The 18,557-nt window shown below is 37.7% G+C and overlaps 1 protein-coding gene across 6 annotated transcripts in view; it reads right to left on the reverse strand.

Annotated features, from left to right (window-relative positions):
• The window catches only part of SCYL2 (SCY1 like pseudokinase 2), a 56,871-nt gene extending 38,330 nt beyond the window's left edge, over positions 1 to 18,541 (reverse strand). For 2 of the 6 annotated variants that reach the window (XM_066357086.1, XM_066357045.1), the window contains exons 1-3: positions 18,326 to 18,541; positions 15,017 to 15,147; positions 4,791 to 4,993 (exon numbers count right to left, since the gene is read on the reverse strand). In XM_066357086.1, the coding sequence (XP_066213183.1) occupies positions 4,791 to 4,967 (177 nt within the window). In that variant the 5' untranslated portion in view covers positions 4,968 to 4,993; positions 15,017 to 15,147; positions 18,326 to 18,541. Of the gene's footprint in view, positions 1 to 4,790; positions 4,994 to 15,008; positions 15,148 to 17,524; positions 17,541 to 18,224; positions 18,299 to 18,325 lie in introns of those variants that run through there. The other 4 variants (XM_066357062.1, XM_066357072.1, XM_066357053.1 and 1 more) reach the window with 4 other exon arrangements.
• Between the last annotated feature and the right edge of the window lie 16 nt (positions 18,542 to 18,557).

An 18,557-nucleotide genomic window follows, 5' to 3' on the forward strand; every position in this document is an offset into this window, starting at 1 on the left:
TAAGATTCAAGAACTGTTAACTCTAAATAAAAATTGAGGTGCTTTTTGTACAAAAATTACTAAAATGATATGTTAGCCACTCTACTATTTATTTATTCACTTCATATTCTTTAAAATAAATTAACAAAGAGCCCTGGCCCAATAGCTCAGTTGGTTAGAGTGTCTTCCCAAAGCGCAGGGGTTGCCAGTTTGATCCCCAGTCAGGGGACATACAGGAGCAGATCAATACTCCCGTCCCTCTCTCCCTTCCTTTTTCTCTCTCTCTCAAACCAATACAATAAATATTAAAAATAAATACATTAGCAAAGAAAGTTACCCACTAAAAAGTATTTTTTATTAATAGCCTATCTTTAAACAAAAGGCTGTAACTTATTTATTCTAAAGACTAACACTTCTCAAAATGGAGGCTGTATATTTCTTTTGATATAGGACTAATATATAATTTTTTAAAGTGCTTTGCTTATTAGAAAGCTGAACACTTGCTGAAAACAAGAGAGCTTACGTAATAAAATCTAAGTTAACATACACCAATGTGTCTAGGACTCCCTAACAGCAATCGTGACCTCCACTAACATATCCGTCAGAGCCACCAGAGATGGGAGTTTGAAACACAGAGGTTCCCTGTGATCTCTATTTTATGAACCTTTTATGAATGACCAGTGGTGACTGCCAAGCATTACACTCTTCATTATTCATGTGATTTTGGGACAATGTTCCTTTCTCAAAAATGATAAAACAAGGCCCTGGCCGGTTGGCTCAGCGGTAGAGCGTCGGTCTAGCGTGCGGAGGACCCGGGTTCGATTCCCGGCCAGGGCACACAGGAGAAGCGCCCATTTGCTTCTCCACCCCTCTGCCGCGCTTTCCTCTCTGTCTCTCTCTTCCCCTCCCGCAGCCAAGGCTCCATTGGAGCAAAGATGGCCCGGGCGCTGGGGATGGCTCTGTGGCCTCTGCTTCAGGCGCTAGAGCGGCTCTGGTTGCAACATGGTGACGCCCAGGATGGGCAGAGCATCGCCCCCTGGTGGGTAGAGCTTCGCCCCTGGTGGGCGTGCTGGGTGGATCCCGGTCGGGCGCATGTAGGAGTCTGTCTGACTGTCTCTCCCTGTTTCCAGCTTCAGAAAAAAAAAAAATGATAAAACAAAATCTAAATTTTTATTTAGATTAAGTTAAAAATAATGTTGTTTTGAGATGACTGAGATAAAAAGATATACCCTTATGTATTTTTACTTATTAAACGAGGCAGGAGAATCTCCTAGCCCAATGTCCCTAACCTGGTGTTTACCTCAAAGTCAAAGTCAAACTGAAGATAATATATTTTTCCAGGGAACACAAGTGCAATCAAGTACACTGTATGCTAGATCAGGAAAGGGTGAGAGAGAAGAAAGATGCCCTCAGTCTCAATGTTCCTTTATAGGGGAGGAAGAAGGACTAAAGAGTATATCATTTTCCATTTTGTTTTTTGCCCAACTTCTCTAAGATCACAGGAGGTTCTATATCTCATACTAGCCACATGTGGCTATGGAGCATCTGAAATGTCACTAGTACAACTCAAGAAATAAATTTAATTATAGTTCATTTCAATTAACTTAAATAGTCATATATAGCTAGTGGCTATCATATTGAACAGTGAAACTCTAGATCAGGGGTCTCAAACTCAACTCAGCATGTGGGCCGCAGAGCAAGATCACAGTCGTTCGGCAGGCCGCACTAAGTCTACAAAATGCAACTGTTACACAACACTTTTCAGTGTCACAAAACGACCAGAAACTGTAGTTCGTGGATTAGTCTGCGGGCCGCAAAAAATTGTTCGGCGGGCTGCATGCGGCCCGCAGGCCACGAGTTTGAGACCTCTGCTCTAGATGATCTATTTTCTATTATCCCCTTTTAATAAAAAGGCAATTTAAAAGGAATTAGAACTTTTCAATTAAAGAAAAAATTTAAATGAGGCTTCAGTGACTAGGTAGGTAGAGACTCTGCTATCAGTTCAGGAATTAGCCAGTAGTGCAGATAGGTTAATCAGTTCTACCCCATGAGGTGTGAAAGAGGCAAAGAAAAAAGTTCAAAATCATATTCATAGAGAACACTGAAATATTCTAAAACTACCTTTCTTACTCAAAGCAATAAATTGGGGGGGGGGGGATAAAAATGTAGTCAAGTTTCCTAGAAGAACCCAGTTTGGGTAGTCAGCAGTTGGAAGTGCTGTATTATTATACAATATCCAATCAATTATCTATTATTTGTGCCTCATTTTCATGTTCTATGAGCAGCAACAGAAGCTCCAACATTACCAGAGGATGTTAGCTTATGAATTACTAATATAAACACAAATACCTAGAACTTATTTAGTTAGCACAGAAACATGATTATGTCACCACATCCTTAATAAATAATGTACAATTGAGTAAATCTGGTGTTTTTTCACTTTCCCCTTATATTATTGATTGTAAAAGCAATTTGTGCTAGTGTTGGAGATTGGTATTTACAAATATCATGAGCTCACTAACAGCTTTTTAAGTAGCCATTTACTTTGTGGATGAGCTTCTGGTGAATTGAAAGAGAAAACAATGTTCAAAAATGACAAATCAAAAAAAAAAGACAAATCAATCAGCATTGAAGATATAGATCAACTATGGACACAAAGACTTCCACCAAATGGCAACAAAAACAAGATTTATAGGTCACGTACAAACCGCACACAAGCAATCTATCTATCACAGGACCAAGATTTCTACTTTACAGAAGTATAATAAAAACCAGTTCAGTCTTTAACAGACTTGTTTGGGAAATGGGCTGCTTTTGGAAGAGTGACAAGTAACACATATCCACCACAATTACATGACTGTGTGGTCACTAGAAAGGATATGTAATAAATCCCGTAAGTCTTTGTAGTTTTGTTTACTTTTTCTTTTTTTTTTTTTTTTTTACAGAGACAAAGTCAGAGAGAGGGATTGATAGGGACAGACAGGAACAGAGAGAGATGAGAAACATCAATCATTAGTTTTTCGTTGTGACACCTTCGTTGTTCATTGATTGCTTTCTCTATATGCCTTGACCGTGGGCCTTCAGCAGACCGAGTAACCCCTTGCTCAAGCCAGCGACCCTGGGTCCAAGCTGGTGAGCTTTGCTCAAACCAGATGAGCTCACGCTCAAGCTGGTGACCTCTGGGTCTCGAACCTGGATCCTCTGCATCCCAGTCCGAAGCTCTATCCACTGTGCCACTGCCTGGTCAGGCTTGTTTACTATTTTTTAAAAATGTTATTGAATTTATTAAGGTGACATTGGTTAATAAAATTATACAGGTTTCAGGTGCACAGTTCCACAATACAATTCAAATACTTCAGTTGTAGGGAAGTAAAAGTACTTTTGGAGATGGTAATTTTTCCTTTGAAATAACATAGTTCTACAGACGTCTTAAATGTGAAAATTTTTCAATTCTTTAACAATTTTAACAGAAAGCTGTTAGTAAAATTTAACACATTCTTCACATTTCTAAGAACAATCTGTTAGTTCCTTAAGTCAAATTTAAAAAAAAATAATATACCTCATTCAAACTTCTCTTCACTAAAAGAGTTTTAAACTCCCAACTAGTTTTAAAATACCTTTGAAATCAACATATATCAAGACACATTTCTGATTATACCCTATAAATATATCCCCTTATAATGGTAAAAAACTATCAGGTTAAACACAAGAACTCTATAGAAGTCTATTTTCTAGAAGGCAGAGAATAAAAGAGGGAATACGAATGCACTAAATAAGAGAAAGCAACCAATGAACAACTAAGGTGCCACAACGAAGAGTTGATGCTTCTCATCTCATCTCTCTCCCTTCCTGCCTGTCTGTCCCTTTATGTCCCTCTCTCTGTTACTCTCGCTAAAAAAAAAAAAAAAAAAAAAAAAAAAAAAAAAAAAGAATGCACTAAATAAGAATGCATTTCATGTTGGAAAAATTAAGTGGGTATTTTACTAATAACTTACCAACAAATATGAAAAGGAACATAATTTTTCATTTAAAACATACAGTTTGTTAAATATTAACTCTTTGAGTAGTGAGTTTTTTTCATGTTCACTGATTCCCAGGAGTGAATTTTTTTTCCAAAAAATGAAAATTAGGGGCCTGACCTGTGGTGGCGCAGTGGATAAAGCGTCGACCTGGAAATGCTGAGATCGCCAATTCGAAACCCTGGGCTTGCCTGGTCAAGGCACATATGGGAGTTGATGCTTCCTGCTCCTCCCCCCTTCTCTCTCTATCTCTCTCCTCTCTCTCTCTCTCTCCCTCTCCCTCTCCTTTCTAAAATGAATAAAATTTAACAAAAAAATGAAAATTAGTTCCAGTTCCAGTTTTATTAACTTAAAATCATGTTTGTTTGACAACCAATTTATAGAAACAAGAAGAACATACATTTGCCTTTTTTTAATGTTGCCTTACACATTTTTAAAGTAAAAATTTTTGTACGCTCATACTCTGGATGGTCAGGGAGCACGAGTATGTACATGAACGTTCATACTACTCAAAAGGTTAAAATCTGACACTACATACTCATCTGCTCAGCTGCTATGTTTACTTTATTAAGCAAAATTAAATTATAAGATGAAATATCAAATAATATATTTATAATCATAGATTCAGAAAATGCTTAAAAGCATTCGTTTTTATATGACTTCATTAGATGAAATGAAAACTAAAGAACTCATTACTTTTGGCATTTCTTAACATAAAAATGCACACATGCACATTATGATACTTATTATTAGCATGTATGTTTTTTCCAGTTGAACTCAATTAAAACTTACCTGTTTTGTTGACTTTTTAGTGCCATTAAAAATCTTCCAAGCTAGCCCATTGCCACCACTGGCAATATGTCGACCAACATCGAATTCTCTAGTCACAGGATTTCCCATTACAGCACTAGTGACATCAGCTGTTACTTTTGTAACAGTACTCTTCAACTTATTAAGCATGGACTCCATGGCTGCAATATTGTGTAGTTAGTTTCCTAAAAACACAAGGAGTTAAGGGAGTTCTGATCATTTGCTTTTATTTGTTTAAGCACTTTACATTCATCATTTAGTCTAAAAAGCTTAATATACCCAAACAATCCTAGAGATAAAAGCCATACGTCGGTTTGGTCTTCTCAGAACCCAATATAACTTACGTGTAAATTTAAGTCTAGGAACCTCAACTGTCACAGACCAGGAAGAAAAAGACATATTCACACCTGACACTGATATGAATGTTGCTCAACTGTATAATTTGGATCCTTTAAGACATAAAGTGGCATAGAGGGTCTGAATCTTCCTTCGCACTAAAAACAACCATATAAAACTTAACTAAAGCTAATGCTATACTAAGCAATAAATGCATATTTTATAAAAGTTTTGTTCATTAAAATAATTGCTATTACACTGTGAAATAATTTGAGAATATTTTCTTAAAGAATTGATGACAAAAGGACAATAAAAATATGCATAAGCAACAGGTCATAAAAAGATATTTAAATCTGGCCTATGGTGGTGCAGGGGATAGAACGTCAACCTGGAATGCTGAGGTTGCTGATTTGAAACCCTAGAATTGCCTGGTCAAGGCACAGACAACAAGCAGCAGGCGAGAAATGAACAACTAAAGTGAAGCAATTATGAGTTGATACTTCTTACTCCCCCAACCCTCTATAAAATCAATAAAGAAAATTTTTTTAAAAAGAAAAATATATTTAAAATTTTACACGCTCATGGCCATCCCAGAGATACAAAGACTGAATTTACTCTCTCACTTTAACCAACTACAAACAAAAATATATGAAATAAACATTTTCAAACACTGGGCAGGCAGCACAGGTATATACATGATCCCAGTGAGAAAGCAAACTAACCAGGTGAATCCTAAGACTCCCCCAGCTTTCTGCCTAGAGGCACAATGTGAACCAATAAGCAGCAGAATTCCAAGAAGCAGTCTGAGTTAAAAAGTTAAGATGGCAAATTAAAATTCAGGGATGCTGAGGTGAATGAGAGTTCTGGGGTAGAATTTCAAAGAGAAGGGAGTAAATATTTTTTAAAGAAAATCAAAGAGAGAGAGAGAAGAAAACTATTATACTGAAAAGGAGCTCCAGAAATTTGAATAGGGGTTCCCTTGATGCTCTGTTAAATACTAAGATGTACATGTATGGTGTGAAACTCCAACAGATCACTCAAGGACCAACTAGACAGATCACACAAGGACCAACTAGAGAGAGCTGAGAGTTAAACAGTTCCAGAGTTCACACAGATCTGCCAATTACTTGATTTCTCACCAGTGAAAGCGAAGATTTTTTGTTTATCCTAAAGGCATTCAGTAGAAATCTCACAAGAATCAGGCCTGACTAGTAGAACAGACTATTCTTAGAGTAAGCGCTATGCTAACTCTGCCCTAACAAACTAAAGCAATCCTCAAAGAAACTAATCACAAATTATTTAACTGACTTAATGGAACAAATCCCCATACTTATTAAAAAAAAAAAATTTAGATACTAAACAACGCGATATTCACAATGTTCAGCATGCACTCAATAATTATTAGACATGCCAAGAAGCTAGAAAATGTGATCATAAGACTAAAAGCAACCAATAAAGACTCCAAAATGACAGATTACAGAATTAATAAAGGCATTAAAAAGCTGGCCCTGGCTGGTTGGCTCAGTGGTAGAGCGTCGGCCTGGCGTGTGGGAGTCTCGGGTTCAATTCCCAGCCAGGGCACACAGGAGAAGCGCCCATCTGCTTCTCCACCCCTCCTCCTTTCCTTTCTCTCTGTCTCTCTCTTCCCCTCCTGCAGTCAAGGCTCCATTGGAGCAAAAGATGGCCCGGGTGCTAAGGATGGCTCTGTGGCCTCTGCCTCAGGCGCTAGAATGGCTCTGGTTGCAACAGAGCGACGCCCCAGATGGGCAGAGCATCGCCCCCTGGTGGGCGTGCCAGGTGGATCCCGGTCGGGCGCATGTGGGAGTCTGTTTGCCTCCCCGTTTCCAACTTCAGAAAAATACAAAAAGAAAAATAAAAAATTTGAGGGGGACAAGGGAAAAATAATATTTGGAAAAATAATGACCAAAACTTTTCCAAATTCAATGCAAACAGCAATAAATTCAATGAACCATAAGCAAGATAAACATAAAGAATACCATGCCTAGATATGTCATATCAAATAGCTGAAAATCAGTGGTTAAGAATAAAATCATAAAAGCAGCTGAACAGATAAATCATATAGAGAGGAAAAAAGATAAAAATTTTTCTTAAGACTTCTCATCAAAAACTATACAAGCCAGAAAATAAATGAATGAAGACTAAAAGAAACTGTCACCTGACCTGTGGTGGCACAGTGGATAAAGCATCAACCTGGAATGCTGAGGTCATTCATCAGTTTGAAACTCCAGACTTGCCCAGTCAAGGCACATACTGAAGCAACTACATGAGCTGATGCTTCCACCCCTTCCTAAAAAAAGAGTCGACCTCAAATTCTGTTAAGTCATGGGAAAAATACTTTCAAAAATAAATGTGAAATAAAGATTTCTTCAAGAAAACAAACTCTAAGAGAATCCACTGCCAAGTGATATTCAGTATATGGTAAATTTTAAAAAGTTCTTTAAACAGAAGGAAAAAGATAAGCAGGTGAAAATTTGAATCTACAACAAGAATGAAGGACATTAGAAATAAAAATTATATGGCTATATAAAAGAATTTCTCATGTTGTCTTTAAAAAATAGCAGAATGCTACCTGACTGGTAATGGCACAGTGAATAGCACACAGACCTGGGGTTCTGAGGACTCAGGTTTGAAACCCCAAGGTCACTGGCTTGAGAACGGGTTCATCTGGCTTGAGTGCAAGAAGCTGAAAGTCGCTGGTTAGAGCCCAAGGTCACTGGCTTGGCTTGAGCCCCCCCCCCCCCCCAAACCAAGGCATGTATGAAAAGCAATCAATGAATAACTAAAGTGATACAATTGCAAGTTGATGCTTCTCATCTCTCTCTCTCACACACACACGTACAAAATAAACAAAAAAACAAATCACTGAAAGCAAAAACAAAGTGTACTGTGCTTAAGTAAAAAATATGACAAAATAAACCAAGGACAGTAGGGGTAATGGGAATATAATTTTGAAAGAGTCTTGCATTGTATCTGAAGTAGGACAGACATCATGTGAAGGTAGAGTGAGGCAAGTTAAAGACATATTATAAAACCTAGAGTAATAACTAAAATAATAAAGATACAGCTAAAAAGTCAGTATTGAAAATAAAATGGAATTCTGAATACAAAAGGAAGTAGGAAACGAGAAAGGACTAGAGAACAAATGTGACATAGAAAACAAGTATCAAAATAGTAGATTTAAATACAACCATATAAATAATTACTTTAAGTGTAAATCATTTTAAATTCCAATTTAAAGGTACAGACTGTCAACCTAGATAAAAAAGCAAGACCCCACTTTATGCTGCTTACAAGAAATTCACTTTGAAACCACTTTACAAGATGATTTAAAAGTAAAAGAATATGAAAATATACCAAGCTGGACTGGCTATATTAATAACAAGACAGAATAGGCTTCAAGACAAAGACAGATATTTCATAAAAATAAGGTTGTTAATTCATCAAGAGGACATAACAAACCTGTGTATATGATGAATGAGAGTTTAGAACAAATGCAGCAAGAAGTGATAAAACTGAAACAATAGATAGACAAATCCACAATTATAGTTGGAAGACTTCAGTGGTTCTACCCTCAGTAACAGCTGGACAGATAGACTAAGCAGATAGAAAATCAGTAAGGATATAGAAGACCTGACTTACACTATCAAACAATCTGACCTAAAACATTCTACAACAGCAGCATACATTTTCATTTCATATATACATGGAACATTCACTAACACAAACTATATGCTGGGCCATTCAACACATCTCAACATTTAAAACTACTAAAATAATATATACTCTTTGATCACAATGAAATTAAACTAGAAATCAGAAATAGATATGTAGAAAACATGCAAATACTTGAAAATCTAATACTACTAAATAATCCAAGGGTTAAAAAAGAAATCAGAAAAATTTTAAATATTTTGAAGTGAATGAAAATGAATCTGTGGGATGTAGGTAAAGCAGTGCTTAGTGGGAAATTTATAGCTTTAAGTATTTACATTAGAGGAAAGAAATACAAAATCAATGGTCTAAGCTTCCACCTTAGGAAGCTAGGGGGAAAACAGAAAATTAAACCCAAAATATATAGAAGAAAAGGGAATAATGAATAGAAATCACCAAAACAGACTAAATTTAATGTAATTTAATACTCTAATACAGAAAAGAAAAAGAAAAAAAAAATCAATGGAGCCCCAAACCTCTGTCTACATTAAGGAAAAATGACCAATGTCCAAAATACAGGAAACCCTACAGATTCTAATTCTCTACGTCTTTTAAATTCTAAGTGTATAAAGTATTACTAACAAAAGATCTTATGTGCCTGACCAGATGGTGGCGCAGTGGATAGAGTGTCGGACTGGGATGCAGAGGACCCAGGTTTGAAACCCCGAGGTTGCCAGCTTGAGCGCAGGGTCGCTGGCTTCAGCATAGGATCATAGACATGACCCCAAGGTCTCTGGCTTGAGCCCATTTGTCACTGGCTTGAAGCCCAAGGTCACTCACTGTCTTAAGCCCAAGGTCGCTGGCTTGAGCAAGGAGTCACTCGGTCTGCTGTAGCCCTTGGTCAAGGCACATATGAGAAAGCAATCAATGAACAACTAAAGTGGCACAACAAAGACTTGATGCTTCTCATCTCTTTCCCTTCCTGTCTGTCCCTATCTCTCTCTTCCTCTGTCGCAATAAATAAATAAATAAATAAATAAATAAATAAATAATCTTATGCCAATTAATTCAACAACTTAGATGAACTGGAAAATTCCTTGAAAGCCACAACTATAAAAATTGACACAAGAAGGAACAGAAAGCCAGAAGAGTTCCATATAAAAGAAATTCAACTCATAGCTACAATTCTTACCACAAAGAAAACTCCAGGACTTGAGGACTCCCCTGTTTAATTCTAGCAAACATTTTAGGAAGAAATAATATCAAGTCCATACATGCTCTTCCAGAAATTTTCACGTTTATAGTCTGTGCTGCCCTAATACTACCATCAAATAATGACATAAGAAATATGGACATTAATATACCTCATCAACATGGAAAAATCCTTAACAAAATATTAGCACACCAAATCCAACAAATCCAGCACCTCAGGAATGCAAGGATGATTTAAGGTTCAAAAAACATATCCATGTAATTTATTGTATTAACTAAATAATAGAGAGAAGCAAACATACCATCTCAGTAAAGGTGATTAAAAGTTACTTAGTATCAGTAAAAACAATAAAAAATTTTGACAAAATTCAATACCCATTCATGATAAAAACTCTCAGCAAACTAAGAACAAAAAGAAATTTCCTTAACCAGATAAATGGAATCTTTGAATACCTAGAGCTAATATTATATTTAAAGATGAAAGATTGATGGCTTTCTCCCTAAGTTTGGGAAGAAAGCAAGGGTATCTACTTTTACCAGTTCTATTCAATACTCTAATGGAGGTCCTGGCCAAAGCAATAAAAAGAAGAAATAAAAGGCATTCAGATTGGGAAGAAGTAAAACTCTTTATTCCTAAATGACATGATCCTGTAACGTAAGTCAGAGGAAATCTACAAAAAAGCTACTAGAACTGCCTGACCAGGCCTGGGGCGTAAAGGACCCAGTTCAAAACCCCAAGGTTGCCATGGGATCATACACATGACTCAAGGTCACTGGCTTGAGCAAGGGGTCACTGGTTCAGGTGGAGCCCTCCATTCAAGGGACATATGAGAAAGCAATCAATGAACAACTAAGGTGCCACAACTACAAGTTGATGTTTCTCATCTCTTTCCTTTCCTGTCTGTCCCTCTGTCCCTGTCTGCCTTTCTCAGGAGAAAAAAAAAAAGCTACTAGAAATAATATGTGAGTTTAGCATGACTGCAGAATACAAGAACAATACATTTAAAAAGACAGCTTTCCATATACTAGAAACTGGCAACTAAATATTGAAATTTCAAAAATTACCATTTCAAGGACATGAAATACCTAAGGATAAATTTAGCAAGATATACAAGATTTGTACAATAAAAACAAAAAAAATTGCTGAGGAAAACTGAAGACTAATATATGAAAAGATTGTGTACATGAATTGGAAGCTTCAATAGTGTTAAGATGTTAATACATGGGGAACTATCAAGCTATAAATTCAATGCAATCAAATCAAAATTCCAGAAGCTTTTAACAAGTTGACCCTAAAATATTACTCTGAGAAGGGATCCATAGGCCCTAGATTGTCAAGAGTCCATGGTACAAAAAGTTTAAAACCCTATCACTCTTCAACTATGCATCTTCCATATGTACTCTTTCCTATAATTGACTCCCACGTGAACATGTCTGTGTCCTGAAAGTTTTCCTTAACCAACTCTTTCTTTCTCCACAATTTTCTCCCACTTTACCAAAGAAAAGTATTTTGCTCAGCCATCCCAGTCTTACCATACAGCATTGACTTAAGCATAAAAAACTTTGGAGGGTATGAAGAAGACAACTGGAGAATGCATTAATCCTGAGAGAAAGTTCCTTATGAGTAAAGCAAAAAGAAGTTTGGTAAGAAATACTTTATTTCTTCCACACCAGATATCAACAGAAAGGCCCCATGCTTTACCTATCAGAGAATTACAATTAAGAAACAAGATGAATGTCACAGGAATGTTTAGGAACAAATTTATTTAAATAAGCATGAACTTCAAGGTTTTCATTAAAGGAAAACATAATCAAAATATACAATAATATAAAAACAGATCCTTTGTAACTGTATATAGAAATGGAAATGTATCTGCTCTTTAGGGATTCAGTGTAATAGCAAACTTATACCTACAAAAAAATTTATGGCAATTAACCAGAGGAATGAATGAACCATGTTGTGGGGACACAAAAATTGGCTCGAAAATGAATTGTTTTTGACTTTTGAAGTGTTTTCAGGAAGAATAAGTGGGACAGAGCATTCCAGAATAAATGTGCCAAGACACAAAGGGTAGGAAGACTATGATGTGACCTGAAAACTACAAATAGTTCAGTATGAAAACAAAGGTTATTTCCAAAGTTAATATTCAAATGTGAGATGCCTATCCATCATCCAGAGTCAACACTAGTGTGCACAAGGTAGGAATAGACGTGGAAATTCATCTGGTGAATTACTTATTGAGTACCCACTATGTACCTGATGCCATATAATAAAACTGGGAGGAAAGAAGGAAAAATAAGTTATGAAAGACAGATCTTACCATCAAAGTGACAAAAGACAGAGAAATAAACCAACCACAGCATTAGTCTACAGTGATAAAATGCCAAAGAATATAAATGTACAGTGTTATAGAAGGAAAAGAATTGAAACAGATGAGTTTGCCCAAAACAGTAAGACTTGAGATGTCTTTAAAGGTGTGTATGAGTGCCTGACCAGGTGGCGGTGCAGTGGATAGAGCATCAACCTGGGACACTGAGGACTCAAGTTTGAAACCCCGAGGTCGACGGCTTGAGCACAGGCTCACCTGGCTTGAGCATGGAGATGCTGGCTTGACCATGAGATCATAGACATGACCCCATGGTCACTGGCCTGAGCCCAAAGTTGCTGGCTTGAGCAAGGGGTCACTGGCTCAGGTGGAGCTCCCCAGTCAAGACACATATGAGAAAGCAATCAATGAACTGAAGTGCCACAAGTTGATGCTTCTCATCTCTCTCCCCTCCTGCCTGCCTGCCTGTCTCTCTCAGTAAAGGTGTGTATAGGTGACCTAGATAGTGAATGGTAGAAGTATAGTAACAAAGCAGTTCAGATAAAAGCTGGAGAATAAGAAGAAAGTAGGGGAAAGAAGGCTTAGAAAAACCAGATCATCAAGGGTATAAAGTTGTAAGAAATCAAGCTATAATAAGCTACAAAAGGATTTCAAGCATTAGGTAAGATGATCAATCCATTAAGCAGAGTGAATAATACACTAGGAATGAAAGGATATATTGCAAGACTAAAGAGAACATCAATACGTAGTTCAGGGAAGAATGCAAACGTGCATATGTGCATATGAGAGAGAGAGAGAGAGAGAGAGAGAGAGAGTGAGTGTGTGTGTGTGTGTGTAAAGGAGACAAAGGGAGAAAGAGAAAGAGAGAGAACATATAGAGCAAGAAAACAAAGAAAAAGACACTTGGAAATGGGGACAAAGAAGAAAGAGAAGAGATAGTTGAGTGAAGTAGGTATTTCAAAGGTGCTGGTTACATGGATGTTTATTTTATAATTACATATTTAACTCCATTATGCACTTTTACACATTATACTGTGCACCAAAATTTTAAAATAGAAAGAGGTTGCTAAATTAAGGAAACAGCAGAAAGGAAAGAAAACTTAAATGAGTATAAGAACTAAGAGAACTTGCAATTAGATAAAGGGAAGGGACAAGACTAGGAATATCAATCAGGTTTCTAATTTCATAGTCTAGGTGGAGAGTGAAACCATTTACCAAGGCAGGACTTAAAGGAGACAACTGTTTCTTTTGTGGGAGAAAGAACTCAATTTTGGACATGTTGAATTTGAGTTACCTTAATTACATTCATACAGAGATATATCCAGTAGGTTTTTAGGTACGTAGGTCAAAAATATAGAAAAAAACTTCAGATTGAAGATCAAAATTTGGGCACCATGAGCATACAGGCAGTACAGCAGTTAAGACTATGGGCTTGAATATGGTGACCCAAGGAAATCCAAGAAGAATATCATGAGAGCAACAGAAGGCTAAGAACAGAATTAACTGAATGAGTTTGTAAAATAAGACTTTGAATTATTAGCCAATAGCCTTTTGATATATAAGAAACCTAGCATCTAAATACTTTTTCTTAAAATGAATGACAGCTTATAAAATTTTCACTTGATTAATGAATAAAGAAATAGCACATTTCTTCCAAAGACAAAGTTATAAATGACAGAAATATACATATATTTCCTCATATAAGCCTTTTACCTTTGTATATCACTTAGTAGAATTCATTTGAAATTCAATTATCTTCCCCTCCTAAATCTCAGCCAAAATAAGGTTTGGGACAGATTCACTACGATCTCAAGATTATAGTTTTCTACCATCTGGCTCAGTCATCACTTGGCTTTTAGTTAAACCAGTAGGTGAATCTGTTGCATTACCAGATTTTACATGCACCTTGCAGAAGGTGGGTTAAGTATTACAGCACTTGATGGCAGGTAGTTGAAAGGAACTAGCAATTCTTTCATTTCTGCCTGTTCATAAAGTCTAGACATAGTAAGAACATATAGTAGCTAAAATTGTATTTATGCTAAAACTGACTTCCTAAATTTTCAAGTAACACAAGTGCAAAAAAGTCCCTTAATTTGCCAAGAAGAAAGTATTGAAAAGTATAATTAACTTGCATTTTATTTGAAATAGTGTAATGCAAATATAAAGAAATACTATAATTATATCTCACAATAAAATTACATTTAATAACTTAGTTTCATGGCACCTAGCAGAGACTAGACTTTCAATAGCACAAAATATTGCACATTGACTACAAAGAAGAATAATACAAATAAATACAAATGAACTCAAAATAGTTTATTACTTTAAAAGGCACCAGGGTCTGAGATTTCTTACTGTGTAAATGTCTGAAAATAGAAGATACCACTTATATAGTCTATATAGTCACTTAAATAGTTAAGCATTCATAAAATAAAATTTTGTAAATTGAAATAAGAATCACGTTAACATGACATAGATACCTTTGATAAAATGCTTCATAATATTTGGGGAAAATTCTTGTACCTAAACTCCTATCTGCAGTGCTTGTCTATTTATATTTAAAGTAAGATGATCCTGAGATACATTTTTGAAATACATGTTTTTTATTTCCTGTGGGAGCACTCAGAGATTAGAAGTTTAAAAAACTTCTTACTGCCTGACCTGCAGTGGCACAGTAGATGAAGCGTCGATCTGGAATGCTGAGGTTGCTGGTTCAAAGCCCTGGGCTTGCCTGGTCAAGGCACATACAGGAATTGGTGCTTCCTGCTCCTCCCCCTCTTCTCTCTCTCTCTCTCTCTCTCTCTCTCTCTAAAAATGAATAAATAAAATCTAAAAAAATATATTCCTTAAAAAAAAAACTTCTTACTTACAGAAGATAATCTTGCTTTTAAGAAACAAACATAAAATACAAGATTTAGCAATGTACTGTGAAGTACACATCATTCAACAAATTATTAGGTACCTACTAAGTAGAAAGCACCATGTTAGATACAGTAGGAGAAACATGAGGTAAAACATCAGTTTCCGTCACTCACAAACTTAAGAACATTGTACAATAAGATTTAAAAAGAAACATGAGAAATTATGAGGAAACATAAGCTTAAATATCAAATTAGTAATTTGAACAATCAGTAAAATCTTAGAAGAGATTATATCCAACTCTTTTGAAGGCAGTCCAGCCCATGTACCTGGTATAGTTTTTCCTACAGAGACTCAATCAGATTCTTGAAATTACTGTGATTAAAAAAAAAAAAAAAAAGTAGCAGCACAGGGGTGGTAGTCTTACTATTCAGCCCCTTTGGTTGGAAAGGCGGGGAAAAGGAATACCAGGTAGGAAATTTGACAAATGACCACTAATATCACTCCCTTAAATCTACAGTTCTTCCTTGATTTAAGAACATATAGAATCTGAAATACACTGTAATACAGTATGTGAAAACTGACACTCATAAAGTACTTGTGTTGTCTCAGACAATGGTTTTCAAATTCTAGTGAACATCTAATAACTTCTAATGATTGATTACCTTGTTAAACCATATAGATGCATATGTAATATCTCAAACCTTTGGAATCAGAATCTATAAATGTGCAATTGGGGTTTGTAGTTGGAGCAACTCCCCCAGGGATTCTCAAGTACAGTGAAAAAATTAAGAGTTATATGATTAAGTACACAGCCTTCAGTGGCAAGGAAACCTGGGTTCAAATGCCAATTCTGATCACCCTTAACTGCTTGCACTGTGACCAACTAGTCTCCCCAACACTATTTCTAACCTTTAAAAAGGGGGAAATGCCACCCATTTCTAAAGTGATTTCTAGGAGGAGTAAAGACGATGAGGCACATAAAAAGTTTAGTACAATTTCTGGAACATTTAGTAAGCATTCAATGAATTCATTCATTTAACAATTATTAAGCACTTATACAGTATCAGAAGATGAGGAACATATCATTAAATTATTAAGTATTAATAAATATGTCAAGTCTGTAATGGTGTTAAGAGAACATATAATTAGGGGTATCTATTCTAATCAGGAAAGTCTTCCTGAAGGGAGCTGATTGATGAGTAGGCATTAACTGGATGGAAAGGAAAGGAATCTATTTCCAAGCAAAGGAAGCTTCATAACCAAAAGCTATGTACTTGAAGCAGAATGGAGTGACTTGGGGAGAAAGGAATGCTAGAAAGCACTGTGGAGACGAGGTTGGAAAGGAAATCAGGTGACCATGATTTCCTTTGGAGACATCATCATTAGATCTGCATTTTTAAAATGCCACTTGGTCTGGTGTGGAAACCTAGAGGGGCCACAGTAAATGCAGGTAGACCATAATGAGGAGGCTAGTGATACTTCAGATGAGAGATGATGGTGGCTGGAACTAGATTATTAGCTGCGAAGTGGAAGACTTAGCTATTCCAGAAGCAAAATTAACAGAACTTAAGAGGGAGTGATAATCAGGCACAAGAGAGAGGAAGCAGTCACACTTCTATAGAAAAGGACAGACGAATCTATAGAAAAGGACACGAATCTACTCATTTGAGTTAAACACAAGAAGACCTATTTTTCTTGGAGGGTAAATCATGAACTTCAAACATCTGAGCATGAGTAATTATTCCCAATTAACGAGGTTGATTGGTAAAAAAAAAATACTCTGTTGTATAGAAGTACAATGCGCCTGTATTCTTTTTTTATTGGTTATTAGTGGATCTTAGAGACAAAAAGAATAGGTTTCTGCATCTGTGTATAGTGTATCTGAAAAGAATGAAGGTTATTACTTCCACAGGTTCCTTCCTTTTACACAACCCTCCTCCCGAAGGCGTCTTTTATGACTACAGTTTGATATTAACAAGAATTCTACCTGTACTTGGCAGATAAATTCTTCCTAACGTTTTTAGAGACTAACATTTATACTAAAGAGTAAGACAGTAAGCCAATCAAAAAGAGCCGGCCAAGTTCAAAAGGAGGTTCCAAGCATCTGTCGGTCCAAACCATTATCAAAGCATGCTGGGGTTTCACAGTTACGGGCTGTAAAACTAAGTTAATTTTCCAGAATGGAGAGGCATGTGAATGTCTCTTAGAAATTTTCCTACTCGTAGAATCCAATTTGTAAAACAAATCACCATACACATAATTCCTGAATTTGAACTACAAGAAAAAAAAAAGCAGCTTGAAACTTACAAAACACAGCTTGCGATTTACAACTACTGTATAAGTCACGTCAGACAGAACGCCTTTAAAGTCTCTTGAGCCTGGAGACTCATGAAGACTGTTACAGGAGCTGACTTGACAATACTGGTCTCCTTAATTACTAATCACAGACAGGTATGTATGCAGTCGGATCCCAAGAAGTTTTTGCAAGCTTCATCGGTCTAAACCTTCTTCCATCCTTTCTCTTCCGCTTAGAACACGAGTGCAGAAGCCGCCGACGCGGATTTTAGCCTTAACAAAACACCTGCCCCACCCACCCCAAACACAATAACCTTCCGTTTCAGAACAACAGCGACTGTCAGAAAAGGACGCCGGGCTGGAGGGCCCCGGTGGGTAAGCCAGGTGATCAGAGGCGGACTCAGGACTGAAGGGAGCTGTCTCACCAGTCCCGGAGGAGTGTCCAATTTCCCAAAAGGGAACCAAGAGCTCCACGACGGAAACCTAAGCTCCCGAGTCCGAGCGGGGGGCTCTCCCTGCGGCAGACGGCTCCGGCCCCTGGTCTCCCGTCACCGGGAGGCCTCTTCCGGGGACTCGGGCCTCTTGGATCCGCTCCTCAGAGCTCACTGCTCCTGGAGCTCGGCTCGGCGCGGGCGCCCACCGCCCCGCCAGCCCGGCCCTCGGCCTGTCACCTAGCAACAGTCGCCAGCACTAGGGCTGTCGGGAGGCCTACCCCGGCGAGGGTCCTTCCCCCTTCCCTCCGCGCCGGCCTCGGACGCCCAGCCGGGAGCGCGACAGTGAGCGGTCAGTCGGTGCCCTGGGGCAGGCACTCACCTCTCCCTCTCTCCTCCCGGGAGGGGCGGTGCTGGGGCACGTTTCCCCCGCCCCGCCGAACGCCCCCTGGTTGCTCCGGCTCAGCTTCAGCGTCCAGCGGAAGCTGCCGGCTCACTCCATAGCCTCCTCCTCCAACCGCGCGGCCTCACGGGCTGGAGCCGGAGGAGGGAAGGGACCGGGGAGGGGAGGGACTGGGGAGGAAGAGTGAGGGAGGGGGAAGAAGAACGAAAGA

Source organism: Saccopteryx leptura, chromosome 1 (genome assembly GCF_036850995.1).
Source record: "Saccopteryx leptura isolate mSacLep1 chromosome 1, mSacLep1_pri_phased_curated, whole genome shotgun sequence".
Classification (NCBI taxonomy): Eukaryota; Metazoa; Chordata; class Mammalia; order Chiroptera; family Emballonuridae; genus Saccopteryx; species Saccopteryx leptura.